Source organism: Lupinus angustifolius, chromosome LG06 (assembly GCF_001865875.1).
Source record: "Lupinus angustifolius cultivar Tanjil chromosome LG06, LupAngTanjil_v1.0, whole genome shotgun sequence".
In the NCBI taxonomy this organism is placed as follows: domain Eukaryota; kingdom Viridiplantae; phylum Streptophyta; class Magnoliopsida; order Fabales; family Fabaceae; genus Lupinus; species Lupinus angustifolius.
Genome location: NC_032014.1, coordinates 28314203 through 28332888, shown reverse-complemented (window position 1 = coordinate 28332888; position 18686 = coordinate 28314203). Strand labels below are relative to the sequence as shown.

Genomic DNA, 18686 nt, shown 5'->3' with positions numbered 1-18686 from the left:
TTTATCCCCCTTCTCTATTTCTCTTCACAACAAAATGAGAAAAAATATCAAATTCTCTTCACTTTCTCTCTTCACTTTCTCTCTTCTTATATTCTCTCCCTTCAAAGTCACTCCAACCAAATGAAGGCTTGAGGTTCAATTTTTGGGGAGTGACACTTGTTAGGAGAACAACTACACACCTCGAAAGAAGTTAGTTTCATACTAAAAAAAAGTAAGAAATATATTTGATAGTACAAAAAAGTATAATTTTTATCCCCAAACAGAATAATTACATAGTCACTTGATACATGGTTATATGTGTATATAGTATGTAATACTTATTTTGTCAAATATACTAATTTGATATGTACTTTATAATTATATTATTACTATTAATAATATTTTATTTTATTAGATCGATTTTATAATGTTGATCATGGTTTTTATAGTTCTCTACACAACTATTTCTTTTAGATTTGAATCAACTCTTGGTTCACTATAAAAGGAACACTACATGAAAAATTTCTTTATTGTTCATTTATCTAGGCAAGTAGACATCACAAATTGCTCTTCATTTTTTTTGTTTTTTTGTGTTTTAGAGGATCATTGAGAGTGTGCTAGAGCATTTTCCAATTTCTTACACTTTTTTTTGCTCCAAAGGGAGATCTCCTTTGAATTTAGATGTACTTATAAAGTTGTTGATAATATTAGTGTTGTAAAAATAGGTTCGTGCGGCCGGTTCAACCGGTAAATCGGTCTCAACACTGATACGGTATATCAATTATACTACTTATACAATCATACTGGTTAAAATCGGCTAAAACTGATCAAAATCAATCATACAAGTCAATTTTCAATTGATGCATGTCGGTCATACCATCGATTTTTATTTAAAATTAATTTTTTAAGACTATAACTTCGCTGGTATACAATTTAGTTAGTGAATCACCAGTTGAACTGTTATACCACTATAATAGTATCCTGACCGGTTTGATAACCAATATGGTATTAGTAACACTAGTCATAATATTGTTTTTCTTCCGTTTTTATTAATATTCTATTTTTATGGTGGTTCAAGTAATAATTTGCTAATTAAACTGCATCCCGACTAAGGTATATATATATATATATATCCCTTTTAATTAATTAAAATTACATTATTTTCTCCTATAATTAAAAATATTAATGACAATTAGAGTAAGTTACATTTACAAAAAATATCAAACCTTAAATGTAATTTTTCATAATATCATAATTCATTTTCATACTTTTTATCACAAAAATTATAATATCATGTACATTCAATACAAAAGTGTCATAAAATGTGGGTCGGCAGGCACGAATTGTCTGTCGACACGCTAATTATAATAAATATACTACATTTATGAATATAAATATAATTATTTGTAATATATAATTTAATTATTAAATTGAATGATTCAATGACTAACTATGTTATAAACAATAACCTTTTAGTTAAAGGTTTCCACCCCTTTTCTCTAATATGGAAAATATTTATTTTTTCATTAACCGATTGGTTTTTGATTGATATGGTTTGACCATCATTTTTTTAATATTGACCAATTTTGACTAACTTAATTTTATATTTAGTATAATTATCATATCAAACTAATATAAGGACTAATTTACCGATATTGTCCCATTATTTTTAACCATAATAGCTTCAGATTCAGGTTTTAAATTTTAGATTTGGAGTTGAGTAAGTACAAACTCAACCCCAATCTATTCATTATAATTCCTAAACAAGAGAATAAAACAATAGATAAACTAATTGTATTGTATGTGGTCAATTCAGTTCAAGTTTTATGTTGTAAAAGAACATGTGAATAGAACTAGTAACTTTTATTTAAGGGTATAATTTTAATGGATTTGGATTTGGATGTTAATAGATGGATGAAAAGTCATATATCATTTTATATAAATTCATTTAAACTGTATTTTAAGTTATCTAATTCATCCATATCTAATTTTGATGGATGAGTTCTAATCTATCAATAACTCTGTTTTTATAGATTTGGATAGATGAATATTTAATCAATTTGATTTTTTCATTGGAAATAAAAACATTGTTGAAGAAAATCATTATTTTAAAAACTACTATCTCAACAAAACATTTTTAAGGATCGCCTTTTAAAAAATACTTTTAATTTTTTTAAAAGTGATTTTTTGAACTTTTAGAAAAAATAATTTTTTCTACAATATTCTAGAAGTACGTGACATTTAAGATTATACGTTATATCATTTATGATTAATCATTAAAATAATTAAATATTAAATATTTTTTAACCGATAAAAAAATGATATTGATACAATTTTAATTAAAAAAATATATATACTAATGATATAAAAATTTCTTATATTATTATTGTATTATCTATTATTTATTTTTAATTATTATTGTGTTTTCAACAAATAATTCAAATGATGGGCAAATATAAACTAGCTTAGGGTTAGGGTTTACCATTTGATAACCCTTCACTCCACACGCTACTTGTTCAGTAATAAGAACTTAGACTCTGTTTGAAATCTCGAATTTCAAATCAGAAAATGGAAGAAGAGATTCTACAATTCAATTGGGGTAAAAAGAGAGGAATCGGTGGCAAAAAGAAAGATGTTCAATTCTATGATTCATTCACTTACGATGGTGTTGAATACAAGCTCTTTGATAATGTTTTTCTTCACAAGGATGATGAATCTGATCCCTATATCGGTAAACTCATCAAGATTTGGGAGCATCGTGATTCTTCTAAGAAAGTTAAAGTTCAATGGTTTTTCCGTCCTCGTGAGATTCGGAACTTTCTAGAAGGAATTGAGAGTCCATGTGATAATGAGTTGTTTCTTGCTTGTGGTGAAGGTGCTGGACTTGCTAATGTCAATCCTTTGGTAATTAATTGTTTGCTTTATTGAATTATCGGTTTATTGTTGTTTTAGAAGTATCTGCAATGTCACGACTGTAATTGTGGCTGCATCCGACACTTTTCGGCCGCAATTTAAAACACTGGTCTCTTGCATCTAATGGTTTGCAATCGGTGATTCAAACTGTGGGCTACATCACCTGATGTGATTGCAATGTTGTGGCTGCGGTGACTGGTGTAACTGTATCACACCGCAATTGTAGTGAGACATCCGATCATAATGATGCATCTGCATTGGGCTTTATTGCAACTACATCAAGCCACATTGGACCATATCAAATTCAAAAATACCTTTTTAATCACAAAATAATTCACATCGCAAACGCCACAATCCGCATCGTAGTAACCGCAATTGCAGTAACCACAACCGTAATCACACCGCAATTTAAAACACTGGTTGTGATTAAGTTATATTTAACGCAATTGCAAGCGAGAAAATGTGGCAGATCAAGGTTTTAAATTGCAATCGCGGCGTTGTGGACTATAGCTAGCAAAAAGGGCAAAACCTTAACTTTGTGGTCTCAATTGTTGTGGCGGACACAAATTTGAAACCTTGCTACTCATGTGACTGTGATGCCATTATGTAACTATTAAAATCTGAAATATTGTTGTTGAACTGCAGTTTTGGATCACAATTTAAAACCCCCTTGAAGTTTTGTGTTAACTTGTGGCAACTCTAGGGTGTAAAGAATCTTATGTCATTTTTTTGTTTCTACATGGTTACATGAAAGTGAGATATATAAGTAAATCTTATGTCAAGACTTGTGAAATTTGTTTCTAAAACATTGTGTATGTGTCTATCATTTACATTCTTGTCTAGATCTCTGATTCATGGTTTGAACTTGAATATCTTATCAAGTGATGGTGTGTAATGTTGTAGATGTGGTCCTACCATAATTCTCCGCTAAGTTGTGTTCTGGTTGTTAGAATCGGCTCCACAAGGGTTTTGACTTTTGAATCACATTAGAGGATTTGAGATTTCATTTCATTTTGTATTTCAATGGTTGAGAGTGTCATATTCATATGGTTAGAGTTGAATTTCATAACAGGAAGATATGGTTCAAAGACTAGTATAAGAGTCATGCTTGTTTTAATTTTTACTTGAGCCATGTTATGTGCACAGAAAATATGAGTACAGAAATTTTATGAACCCATCTACTATAATGCACTAATTTCCAATCCGCACAACAATTTTTTTGCATCATAAACCAACTGTGATAAAATCCCATGTGATATTTCTGTTGATAGGAGTCTGTTCAAACATCACTTTGTTTTTACTTTATTTTGATTCGGGGTATAATCACTTGATTCATTACCTTATTTTGTGTGAACGTGTGCACGCGTGTATGTTTCCTATTGCGGGTAAAAGCTGTATGTGCATTATTTTGTTATAATAGTCTCAAATAAATAGTATTTGCTTTAATCTTCATATAGTAAAACTATTTACTTTCTCTGGTTTGGAGCTGATTAGCATGTGAAATTCTAATTGATTTCTGTATTTGCTTATTTTGAAACTTGGATATCACATCAGGAAGCTGTTGCTGGAAAATGCAATATTGTTTGCACTTCTAAGGACACAAGGAATCGACAACCATCAGATGAAGAACTCAAAATGGCTGAGTTTGTATTCTATCGTTTCTTCGATGTTGGATCCCGTAAAATAGTGGACAAGGTAGATGACAAGATTGCTGGAATCGATGGTATGTAGTAGTCTTACTCTTTTGAAAATTATGCTGTAAAATTCTTCATACTACACCTGCTGCCCTGGTTCAGGGATATCTAACACTCAACACTCCCATATGACATATTTTAACTATTTTTTCCTTTCAGAAATTATGCTAAAATTTAGATTTATCAGAAAGAAGAAAAAATTCCCTACATTTTCCATGACAGCCTCTCCAACAGTATTTTTCAATCAAATCAAGATTATAATCTTTAATTGTTTAATGTAATTATAGAGATTTGGAAAATTTTCAAAATTGAATCTCTTTCACACCCATGTTGAATTTTTTGTTTTTTGGCTCTCCCATGAGGTTTCCCCACTCTTGTTTGGTGGACTGATCCCTACTTAGGGTGGGTGACACTGGCCACAAGTTTAGTCTACATGGACCAATAATTACAAATTGAGTCACACCTTGTGTGGTTGAATGCTTTTTCTTGTTTAAAAATTAGAATCTTTGGTTGTTTAAATTAATTTATATGTTTTCCTGTTTATTAAGAATTTTATAGTTGTTAGTGCAGCAAAAATTTCATAGGAGATGTAAAGGACTGTCGTAACCCGATTTTCGGTTGAATATCGGCTCTATAATAACTATCTTAAAAATCATTTTTCGATAAAATTATTTTCAAAGAACATTTACAAAAAATCTCTGGTTGGGTAAAAAATGTTTTATCTAGCTTTTAAAATCACTAGAGTACCATTTTTAGGCAAAAAAAATTATTTGTGACTCTATAAAATCCCAAAATTACCATAACATCTACAAATGAATAAAAGTAATTTCGTGACTATAAAAATCATAAAATTGACCAAAATGCCATTTTTTGGTATTTTATAATTTTATATTTTGATTTTGTGTGAAAAATTATAAAATTGGGTAGGATAAAATTGAGTGTTCACATGGACCCGTCTGAATTCTAAGAATTCTAAGAAGTGAGTGTTATTCTACCTAGTTTTTAAATTGTTGAATATCTTATGGTGTTTTCCCCTTGAAATTGTTGCAGTTAAAAATATGTTTAACAAATGAGATGGTGAGAAGCTTGTTGGTTTAGAGATGAATGAAGTTAGTGGGAATGCCATGGGAAGGAGTTTGGAGTAAAAATTACAGTTAGCTAATAATTGTAAAGGTAGCTAACAAGTATGTCAATACATTAGTAGTTACAGAAGAAGGTTTTGTAAAACAAATGATAGATGATATATGAAATAGGTTTTTTGGTAGTAAATTGGATTTTAAGACTTTGAAGACTTGGTTTTGTAATTGTATTGCATGGATTGGTTACTAAATTATAGTTTGTTTATGATAATTATGAAATTTACTGCCATTGAATTACTGTAGTATCATAAATTATGGTTTGCTTTTCCTTTTTTTATGACTTCTTTTTAATGTATATACTTTACTAGTGTGACTCACTTACATTTTCAGTGGAACTCTCACTGAAACTTCTTATTTGTTCGTTTTAGTTTATTACTTTTATTTATATCACATTTTAAAACAAAACGTGTCCCTTGATAATAAACCATGTTTTAGAAATATAAACAAACTTTATACTAACACGAGAAAAGTTAACTCATTTTCATTAAGAATTAATTTTAAATGAAAATTGACTGGTGTGAAATTTTTTAATCAATATGGTTACATGAACAATATAATTGTTGTATTGTATAAGTATTGAGACTAATTTTCCAGTTAAACCGGTCGGTACAAACTGGTTTTCACAACAATAATTTAAGGTTATGAAGATAATTTAAGAAATCATTAAATATTGTAAAAATTTGATACCGACTAAAATAGTCTTGCTTAATCCACACGGGAGACTACATAGAAGAGAAATGGTGAAATTATAAAGTGAAAAATAGAAGTAATAAATAAGGCTATAATTAGAAAAAAAATATAAAAATATGTTATTTTCTAAAATATTAAAAAAAATTAAAAAATATGGAATAGAGTATGTATTTAATGCATAGGAAATAATCGGAAGATAGGTAATAGTTCAATCAGTAATGACTTTTTAGATATAACATGTATTCTTTCTTTTTCTAAACCACTCATGCAAATTCATGGAGACCTTTTCTCTAATTTTCTTTAATTCTATTGCAAACTGAATAAAGTTGGTAATAGAGTAGGTTGGTCCTGCTTTTGCATTTAGTCTTGAAGGTTTGTCATCTAGTTCAACAGATCCTAGTAATTCTTTTGTCCCTCTTTGTCAAGTGGGTAACTCATAAATTTCTTTTATGATCTCTTCATCCTAAATAAATACCCTCACTCCTCATTATCAATTCTTTTTGTAGGCATGCCATCAACAAAGTGATTGCAGTATCCATATTAGAATCCACCAACTGCTTCACCCATAAGCAGTAGTGTTGTGAAAACCAGTTCATAGTCGTCACTTCAATCGGAAATCATTGAACCTGTTTCAATACCACGATACAACAATTATATTGATTATGCATTCATACCGGTCAAAACTGTCATGTAATCATATCAGTCAAAAACAGTTCAAAGGTCGATTTTCAATTGAACCATACCAATCATACCACTCCGTTTTCATTATAATTAATTTTTAATGAAAATTACTTAAATTTTACCAAAATGTTTGTATGGATGATCAAATGACACATTTTATTTTATGGTCTACCACTAAATGACACATTTTATTTTAAAAAATCGTATAAATAAAAGTAGTTATTGTCTTATTTATTAATTTTTTTAACATTAATATTAATATAATATATATGTATATTTAAATTCACCAATTAGGGTTTAATTAGTCAATCACAGGTTGAATTACTATCCCATTATACTAGTTCACTTAATTGATTAGATGAACGATACAATATTAATAACATTGCCATAATCATACACTGTCATATACTGTAAGAAATTGAAGATAGTTGAAAAAGAGAGGAGAGTTAGGTATATCATAAAACAGAAATGCTATTTCTGAATTGGATAATGATTATAGTTTGCTAAGTAACTATTTATAGTAGGTGGTTAGAAACTAATTGACTACATTAGTGAAATGAGCTAACTGAGTTCCTATCCAGCTAAGCTAATCCAACACAGTTTTTAGAATAATGGTGAATTTCATAAGGTTAACTACTTTCTAAGGTTCCCTTCCAACCTAAGGTAGTCCACTTAAACCATAAGAGTTAAACCTCATTTCAACACTAATAAGGCGTTGATTTAGTGGAGTAACATCTCACTAGATCATCAAATATGCTAAAATGTCAAAAGTTCGATTCCTGATAGCTATGAAGCACCAACACTTCAATAACATTCTCATATCGTATCCGATATCGATACTCCCTGATACTTCATCAATATGTACTCATAACGTGTCGAAATATATTTTTTTGAAAAATAAATAATTTATAAATATAATACTTCCCAAATACTCTCCGATACTCTTAAAATATTTTTCCCATACTTCATAAATACCCAAACTACCATGCTATAGCATTTTAGAAGTGAAAAACATAACATGATTGATAATGCATACTACTAACAATTGATTAAACATGATTGATAATGTTCCTGTTGATATTAAGTAAAGATTTCTTATGATAATATGAATTACGTTTTGTATTTAGTGATGTATAAGAAATATGTTTTTTATTTGGAAATTCATAATAATAATAATTATATGTTTATTATGTTATATGAATTTTATAGGCATATCCAAAACATATCATATCACGCATTTTCAAGAATATACACACTAACATGTCAGATACGTATTGTATTCGATACACGTATCGACATCAATACATCATAGCATGATAGCAAAACTTATTAGGAGAGACAACTACGTATCACGAAAGTGATTAGTTTCTTATCAATAGAGAGAGATGAAATATCAATGGTTATATAAAAAAGAAATTCAACAATCTGTCTATACTTCTTGTCTACCACACAATTTTGATTGTGTGAGGACAGATGACTGTGTGTAATCCCAAGGCTACAAAGAAAAGTCCCTCCAAATCTGATTAATATACTTAATTTGCCTATTGAGCAAGAAATTGTTTGAATAGAGAGATAGCTTAGGATTTTTGTTTTTAAAATCAATGTAAATCCAGTGCCAGAATCAACAATGAAGTGCAGCCCATAGTCACATGTGATTCTTTTTGGTACGTAATATACGGTACGTTACTCTATTAAATATCGGTACACTAAGAGTATATTCAGTAGAGTTTCTATAGTTTTCTGCACAATCGTTTCTAGGACTGTTTCTTGTAGGTTTGAATCAACTTTTGTTTCACCATTGGAGAAATACTCAAAGATAAAATTCTTTTTTGTTTGTTGTAACTCATGTACATTATCAATTATTCTTCTTTTATTTTATTTAAACTGTAGGTAAAAATCCGGTTTATTCCTTAAAGAGAACTAGTTTACAAAAGAACCACGAATTAGTACGAGTAAACTAATTTGTAATTCTATACTAAAATGTGAGAATTGTATTTAAATGGTGCGGCCTAATGAACGAGTCTCCCATCTGGTGCGTGAGTCAACAATATACTTATAATATCTATAACCTTGAGAGGAAGGAGCAGGGGCAGGTCCCATAAACTGTGAAAACCAAGTCAAAGTGGTTACTGTAAAGAGTAGAAGATTGAAAAAACATAATAATAATAATAAATATGAAACACGTCAGATATTGGATTAAGAATACCAAATACATAATTTACTAATAAACTGTATCATAAAAAGAAGTTTTCATTAAAACATGTTAATCAGTAATAAACTATCCCCTCTGAACCACCCATATTAATATGAGTATCGGATATAATACGTATCCAATATATTGATATGCATTTTCTTGAAAATGCATGATACAATATGTTTGGGTACGTATATAACTTATATATATAAAATTTATAAAACATAATAAACATATAATTACTGTTATGAATTTCCAGATAAGAAATATATTTTGTAGACATCATTAAATACAAAAGGAAATTCATATTGTCATAAGATCATCACTCTCGTTTAATCGATGATCAACATTATAGATATGTATCTTCTATTAATTCTCTATAAATACGTGTGTTTTGTTTTATTTCTCTTGCTAAAGTCTCATTGGTAGATTACATATTACATTTCTCTCTTCTACTTAATTGATTGTGTTATGTCTTTCTCTCTTTTAAAATTCTATTATGGGTATTCTGAGTGTCTATGAGGTATCAGGAAAACATTTTAAGAGTATCGGGGAGTATCTAGATAACATATTAAGAGTATCGGTGAGTATTATAAAAGTATCGGATTTATAAATTAATTATTTTTCAAAAATATGATATCGATACGCAATGGGTACTATGAATGAAGTATCAGAGAGTATTTGTATCGGATACATATCCGATACGAATACATGAAGGTTATTGAAATGTCGGTACTTCATAGACTATCCCAACAGGACCAAGAACGTGTATAATACCCCCTCTATTAGAAATCCATCTTTCGGGCCTAATTTTAAGCAATCTTCTCCCCATATTTCCTCCATTCTTCCCATTGAATAAAGGGAATATACTATCATAGTATTGGAATCAACTTTATGGCCACTAGGTAGTACATCTGATTTTAATGCACACTTATGTCCAAGTTCATTACATAATTCCTCATAAAATATCACAAGCAAATCCATGTATATTCATCACAATCATTCACATAAGGGTTAGGATCATGATGGAGGCCCAATTACTAAGAAGACCAACATTGGTACAACTAGGCCCAATGAAACATTAGCCTAGTTGGATGAATGATTTTTATTAATGCAATTATATTCTAATTTCTTATGTTATTTAATTTCTGTGTGAACTTTGGGTTGCTGCCTTTGAGCCCAGTGAACTTGTTAACCCTAAATTCCTGCTACTATTTAGCTTATGCAATAGCAACTACTAATGCATGATAAATTTTCCAGTATAATTTTCTCTTGTTTATTTCCTTAGCCATAGTTAATTGTTGAGTTATAAGGTTTCTGGTTGCATTATTGCTATTATTGGTGCTTTCATTCTTTGCACTATGCCTCCCAAATCTACAAACAAGGACATTGATGAGACTTTGTTGCTGACTTTTGCAGAGAAATTACAAGAACACAAGGAACAACAAGATAAAAGACATGAGGTAATCACTGATGCCTTACGTTCAATCACAGAAAAGCTTGCTGGAATGTCTACTTTACCACCCCAACCACTAGACCCACCATCCATACACTCTTCTTCTCACCTCATAAACCCTAACCCCCAATCCCCAACAACCCAACAACAACCAGTTCCCCCTTTTCATATACCATCTCCACTACCAGCCACATATCCCTCATTCAACACACCACTTCCCCCATTTTTTACAGCCCACCACTTACATACATGACCCCACATTAACCTCCAAATACTAAACCCAACACATCCTAGACCACCCAAACTACAATTGAGTCCCTTTGATGGCTCGTAACCCTTGGATTGGTTAATCCAAGCAGAACAATTTTTCCAATTATATCAAGTTCCACCTGAACAGAGGATCCAACTTATTTCTTTTTACATGAAAGGTGAGGCATTAAGCTGGTTTAAATGGGAATTCCTCAATGCTAATTTTACAGATTGAGAAAGTTTCATGCGGTGCTTAGAAACTCGTTTTGGCCCATCTACCTATGAGAATCATCAAATTGTAAACTGCGCCAAACTACCATAGTTGCAGCTTACCAGTGGTAGTTTGAAAAGCTTTGCAATAGAATTTTGGGACTCTCACCTGAGGTCATCCCCAAATTCTAGAAAAGCTTAGCATATCTTCAGAGTTTTACCGCAGATTTTACCACGCCCCTAACTTCTCTTACTGAATAGTTGGTGACTTTAGATTAGATGATGAAGAATGCCAACAACAAGAACCGAAAAAAAGACAAGGGATGAGAACCACATAGGGTTCCACGTGGTGGAAACAATAATTGCGCTGTTATTGCGGAAGAGATGGTTGACTAGGAAAGTCGGCAGTATAATCATGACTATTGACATTCACATATGTTCAACTTTATCAAAAGTTTATCTCATATCAAGCTTGTTAAGGCTCTTAATATAACACCCTGAAAATCACTTCATAAATAATGTATTTAATCACTTAGAAAAATGGGTAAATTTTTTATGTAATATATAAATCACAAATGATTTTCCTTATATCCATTCCCTTTTCAAGACGTCACATTTTTATAAACTGCAGAAAGTAAATAACTAATACCTAATGGTAATGGAAAATGGTACAACACTTTTCTGAATGTTTTTCATTATAAAAGACTTGACCCCGCAACACACACAACAAGGTGTTGTTTGGTCTAGTTCAATGTGCTTACAAAATACAAGGCAAAATCTAATCATCACCTAAACTGAAAACTGTGAAGTAAAAATAAGTTGAGGGCATCAGTATTACAAAAGTATCCTACACAAGTATCCTTATTCCAAAAAGCAAAAGAAGAGGAGCATCTCCTAGCGGCTAGTGGGATACTAGAGCCCTCGTTCGGATCCTCCTCAGGCTCTGAGTCCGATGAGAGGTCTACTACCTCCACAGAGTCTTCTATGCAAACTAACTCCGCATAGTCGACGTCGTCGTCAACCTCCATCTCCTCCACCGTGTCAAAGTTGGAACACCGAGTCCTAATCCTCGCCATATCAACTCTCGAAGTCCCCTCCTGGGACATCATGAATCGCTAATTCTGAATCATTGTCGATTGGTTCATCTGAACAATGATGTATACAAGTACACCAGAAAGAAAGAGAGATTAAAACACCTAATGAATACTCTTCATTGACGTCATGGAATTACACATAATATCACATCAAGACAGAAAAACAAATATAAGGGTCGAGTTCTACAAAGGTGGAGGAGACTGATGTAGGAAGGTTGACTGTGCGTATTGAAAATGAAGTCGCTCGCGGGAAAGGAACACCATTTTAATATTTTTAGGAATTATCTTTTCATCATCTTTTCAGTATTTTTTCATTATATTTTTAGTATCTTTTCTTTAGTATTTAAACACTTTTGGGATCTAAGCATGATCAACATATTATTTTCCTTAGTAAAATTTGACAGTTTTCTCTTTCTGGTGGATTCTAGAGTTTATCTATCAGATTTGTGCTTGCAAACTTGTGTTTATTGTTCTAGATTTGGCGCGTGACAATCCTTTGTGCTTCTGACTGCATCATTTTAAGTTATTTAATTTATCCATATCCAAACTTATTGGATGGATTCCAATCCATACAATTCATTCATGGTTCAATTTTTATGGATTTGGATGGATGAATATTCAATCAATTGGATTCTTTTATTGTAACTAAATACACTATTGATAAAAATTATTCTTTTAAAAACTTTTATTCAATAAAACATTTTTTAAAATCACCTTTTAAAAAAAACTTTTAAAATCATTTTAAAAAAATACTTTTAAAAATCATGTTTTCAAAAAAGTGTTTTTAAAGTGTTTATTTTTTACTTTAAAAAATTAAAAAAATTCAATATTCTAAAAGTTTGTGACATGATTTTACGTGTAAAGTTTTTAACAAATATTATATATGTTATGTACTTACCAATAAACTTGTAATATTAACTACATTCACATGTCCTATAATTATATCAATTTAATAAAATATTCAAAATGAGAGTGTGAATCATGAATGAATTCGGATGAATTTAACTTTCTTGAATATTAAATAAAATTAAAAAACAAAGAACATCATTTTCTAATATTTATTTTTAAGATGAACAAGATATTCATCTAAATGGATATATCCGTGGAAAATAATGGATGGACAAATTCATCCATTACTAAAACTATTCGTTGAATTATATTTATTTAAATCCATTACCTTTAATGGATGGATTTGAATAGATTTAATTTTCTTAGATTTGGATAGATTTTGAATTATGGATAATTTTATCACCCATAGTCAGGAATAAATTTGCAACTCTATTTGATCTATAACTTTCATATTATTAGATTATTTGTTTGAAGAAGTATTAACTACTCTATTTTTATGAGGAGGTGGTGAATATTCCGTTTTCAGAATAGGTATTGAATACTCAATTTTAGTAAAGAGGGGTTAGAATTCTTGTATATAAGCTTTTAACCTCGGAAGTTATTGTTTTAAATATCTGTCTCTTCATCAAAATCTCTTTCACATCAACTTTAATAGAAGACAAGCTATTCCTCTAATCTCTCATGTCTGTTTTAAAAAGTAGACCAATTTATCTTCTAATTTTTAATACTATTTTTATTGTTTGTATGTTCTAAAATAATGTTTAATGAATTTAATATTCATATACTAACAGTATAAAAGTTTATACATAATTAATATATTATTCACAATTTATTTATATTACTTTTTCTTGAAGAATTATTGAGGAGATAAAAAATGAATAGTAAATAATGTTATAAAAGTATATAAAATCTATATACAATCAGCACATAATTTTTTTTCTCTTGGTAAGCATAATTTAACATCATTATTATATTTGCTATTCCAACTTCATCTACCCTTTAGTTGCCATAAAAAGACTTCGACCACAACTATTGGAAATTTAGTTAAAACCTCACAGAATCTAAAATAAAAAATATACACACAATTTAATAAGAAAGATATTTCACTCCTCACTCCAACCCACCAAAAGATAAGAGATTTTTTCTTCCCTAGAAAGTAGAAACAATAACACTTTCAAGAAAATTAAACTTGACTTTTGAGGTGTGGAAAGGTGTTCTATATTTTCATGCACGAACAACAATTTTATTCTGTTCGCCAAAAAGTAAGAGAATACTTAAAAAGTTATTACGGGGAAGCGTAAATTTTAATAGTATTATAATTATTATTTCATCATGTAACTTTATATTTTAGAAAAACTTAATTATTTGAACTCATAAAAATAGATAATAGTTGTTTTTTCCTCCTACAAGTCTTACATTTATAATTTTGAAAAATCTGTCCGTTTAATATGTACATTCAAAAAAGTATGGTATGTATGTGATTTGAGGCACACTTGATGACTTGATATGGATGTGCATATGTATAAAACGTAATAAAAAATGGAGTAATGAATATAATTGAATGTAATATTTATACACTATTAGTATAAAAATTTATATGTGTTTAATATTATTTATTTATATTACTTTTTTGAAAAAACAAATATGTATAATAAATGATATAGTAATAATGTATAAAACTATTACATTTTCAGTACATATATTTTTTTTTCTCTAAGATAAATAAAATTGTCACATTATTGTCATACAAATAACATAACTTGAATTTCTATGACCCAATAAGTGATATCGTTGAATCAAAGTGTGGAAAAGAGAGAAAAAATAGACAAACGCCCTTAACCTTCTTCAAAATTGTATCAAGTATTGTAGGACACCATAGAAAAGGACATACAAAACAAAAACCTAACCTAAAAGTTTAAGGAATACCTTTCAAGGAATAAGAATCATTGTTCCAAAAATTTCATATCCACATTTTCCAAATCAATCATATTCCATCAAGTAATATTAAAAAATATTTTCTATTTTTATACTTTTTCTTTTTAATTAGATGATTTTCTTTAATTTGATTGAGATATCACTGAAACACAAAAAATAGGATAGATAATCTCTATTCTCTTTCAAGTATATTGTGTCCTCTAACTACAATATCTAGATAGCCACTAAAAGGAACAGTACCTACAATCTTTTACATCTTAATGACAATGGCGGAATAGTATGAATGTTCTATTGAGATATTTTGAATGATATGGAATGTGTGGTATCTATTAACATAATAATAGAACTCCCTATGTTTGGTTTTATTTATGTTTTATTCACACACACAAAATAGTAATCTTTAGAACACTGGGAATTAATTGTATTACTACTTTGGGAATTAAGTTTAGGAAACCTCATTTGAGAATGTAAGACATCCATGTTTGATACATATTTTAAAATAAAAATGCAAGGAAACTGGTATAATATGCAAAGAAAAAAATGTATGCAATGATAGTGTATAAGGTTAATACACTGTTAATGCACCACCTATCATTTATATTTAATCATCATTGACTCTTCAAAAAATTATTCCAAACGAATGATGAATAATATAATGATTATATATAAATATTTACTTAGTAGATATTACACTCATATGGAATGTTGAATTTCTATATTTTGATGTGAGAATGTCTAATTTTGATGAGTTTATAAAAAATTGCCAATTATAATTGGTTGAAAAAATGAATTATTCAATGTGTTATGAGTTATGGTTGATTAGAAAAAAATGTATTTAAGTTAAATATTTTTCTGACCAATCATAACTCTTAGCACATTGACACACATTGTGAGATAGAAAAATGTGCTCCCTAAAAACCATATCAAGATGAAAAATATTTTTCTTTGCCCTTATCTTCTAACCTACTATTCTCCAATCAAGATGAAAATTTTAGATTCTTACCTTTTCAACATATTTTGAAAACCAATCACATTCATTAGAGTGGTATCATATTGAACAAATATAGTAATCAAACATGAGAATGGAATTTAATCATCTATAAATTCTCAAGCATGACACTTTTTGCAAAAATATGATAAGAAAATATTTATGATATCAAACACCATTTTCAAGAGATAAATTTCCTCCTTTTTTAACACACAAGACTCAAACTTAAAACGTTAACTTCCTTTATGAAACAATCAACTTGGATCAATTGATATCAATATTGGTTAAGATGATATTGGAAAAATATATTATCAAAACTAAAAATAGTCTCACTTAATTTCATAAAAATGGTACAAAATTTAAAATTAAAAAGAAATAAAGGAAAGTTATTTTAATATTATGTCTTGACAAAAATCAATCAATTCTCAAGATTGAATGTTTGATTCATGTGAGTGACAATTGTTGGGAAGAGGAATTACGAAACCCGAAAAGAATTAGTTCCTTACCCAAAAATGTGTGATAGTACCCAAAAAATCAATCAATACCCAACCCGATAATGTAATTCATCATTCATAGGTTACCAATCATACACCATAGTATATAATTTCTACGCATTTTTTTAACTGTTGTAACTTTATTTTTGCACAATTTTCTTTGCAATTTGTTACCATTTTATGTGGGGCGGAAATAGTACTATATGTGGTCCTTATTAGAATATTACTTAGAAGATTCTGAGGGTCCTTTTTATAAGTGTTTAAGATTTTTTATGTAACATTTATCATTTCCCCCCTCTTGTTTTCCTTTATTAAATGCTATAACTATATATAGATTGAATTTTCTAATCAGAATGGTGTATGTTTTGGTGCTTGCACATAAGCTATATACAAAACCAAGACTCCTATGAAACATGATTTTCAAGTGTGAAACATTATTGAGAAAAAGATTTATCCACAAAATTTTTACATTGTAGCTATATAATTCATCAATTATATTTTATCATCAATATGTAAATATAAATAATCCAAATGAATAATGAATAATATATTAGTTATATATAAATATTTATACTCACAGTACATAGTTATACATTCAATATTTTCTTACCAATTTTATAAACACACACTTAGAGCATAAAATCCCACTCTTATTGATTGATATGTGTAATGTGGTTAAAATTACCTTACAATAATCACATGTTCTTAAACAAAAGAGAAATTATACTCACATCCTTAAATTTTAGTGAAATTATTTAAAAGACCCTTCTCATTTTTATACTTACATAAATTATCCCTAATTTATATACAAATATTACACTAATTACTCTTGCAGGATAAATAAATGTAACCTTTTAAACAAAAAATGATCATAAGAGTAATTAATGTTATCAAAATGTGACATATTATGAAGATATGTCCAAATAATTTAAGAATCAATATATCTTTATTATTTTGGGTTCATTAAAAATATTCTTAGAATTATTGATTCAATTTGTAACGAATCAAAAATAATAAAAAGACACTCACTATTATACCATTTGGATTTGTCTCCATAATATACAATATAATATTTTGTTTAACTCATCATCTTACTTTACTTAAAGAGAATAAAGTATATCATCGTACAATGAGATAACTTATATCCTTAACTTTACTCAGTGTTTGATATGTGTCTTGTTAAGACACATGTTAAACACCGAATGAAGTTAAGGATATAAGTTATATATGAGAAATATACTTTATTCTCTTATCTAAATAATCACATTTATCTCTCATTCAAAGATAATTGATATAGTTATGTATATAAATTATGGACGGTTTGTGTAAGTAAAAAATGATACGGGTAATTTGTAAATTTCCAAGTATCAAACGCATTATCCTAATTATTATCACTTCATAACCAAATTTTTTTAACTCTTGAAACTACTTTTTCTAAATATGTATATCTATATTATATATTCATATTTATACTTTATATTATATTTGTTTCTATTTATAGTATATATAAAGTCAAAACATTTTATAACTACCTACGTGCAGGGGTGGCAATACGGGCCGGCCCGGCCTGGCCCGCCTTTGACCCGTCAGAATATGGGCTGGCCCGGCCCAACCCTTATTGTTAAAAGGGCTCAAAATGTCAGCCCGACCCCTATTTGACAGGGCTGGCAAGCCGGTGGGCTGACCCATTTTTTTTTTCTTTCAAAACATACATTAAAACTTTTAGACAAAAATAAATAATTCAAACAATTCATAAATATCTTTTAAAACAAAAAATCAAAAACAAAAGACACAATCTAATAATAATATATTGCATTAGTACAAAACTTGTAAATTCTAAACAATAAACCATCATAGTCTTAAACTTTTAGACTCCTAGTTCACAATAGAGCTTATAACTCTAAGTTTTAAAAAATATATAATAATCAAAATTATTATATTATAAATCAGTCACAATAAAATATATATATTACTCAATTTAATTTGAATTCGGCTACATTAAAAATATAAATTGAAACTCAGTCGAATTCAATTAATTTTCCAAAAGGAATCAAAATCAGTAGTTCTGTTTGAGCTTCCAATTTTCTATTTCAATTAATTAAATGTTTAAATTTGATTCAA

The 18686-nt window shown here is 29.0% G+C and overlaps 1 protein-coding gene across 2 annotated transcripts; it reads left to right on the top strand.

Annotated features, from left to right (window-relative positions):
- Nucleotides 2482-14071, top strand: LOC109350666 (protein ANTI-SILENCING 1-like). 2 transcript variants are annotated; one of them, XR_002108118.1, is made up of 4 exons: nucleotides 2482-2883; nucleotides 4447-4615; nucleotides 5637-5802; nucleotides 14049-14071. XR_002108118.1 is itself a non-coding variant. In XM_019591909.1 (3 exons), exons 1-3 carry the CDS (start codon nucleotides 2548-2550, stop codon nucleotides 5657-5659), a joined length of 528 nt encoding a protein of 175 aa, XP_019447454.1. In that variant the 5' UTR covers nucleotides 2482-2547; the 3' UTR covers nucleotides 5660-5959. The 2 variants fall into 2 exon arrangements, 1 of the variants encoding a protein (XP_019447454.1); XM_019591909.1 differs by lacking the exon at nucleotides 14049-14071 and having other exon boundaries at nucleotides 5637-5959.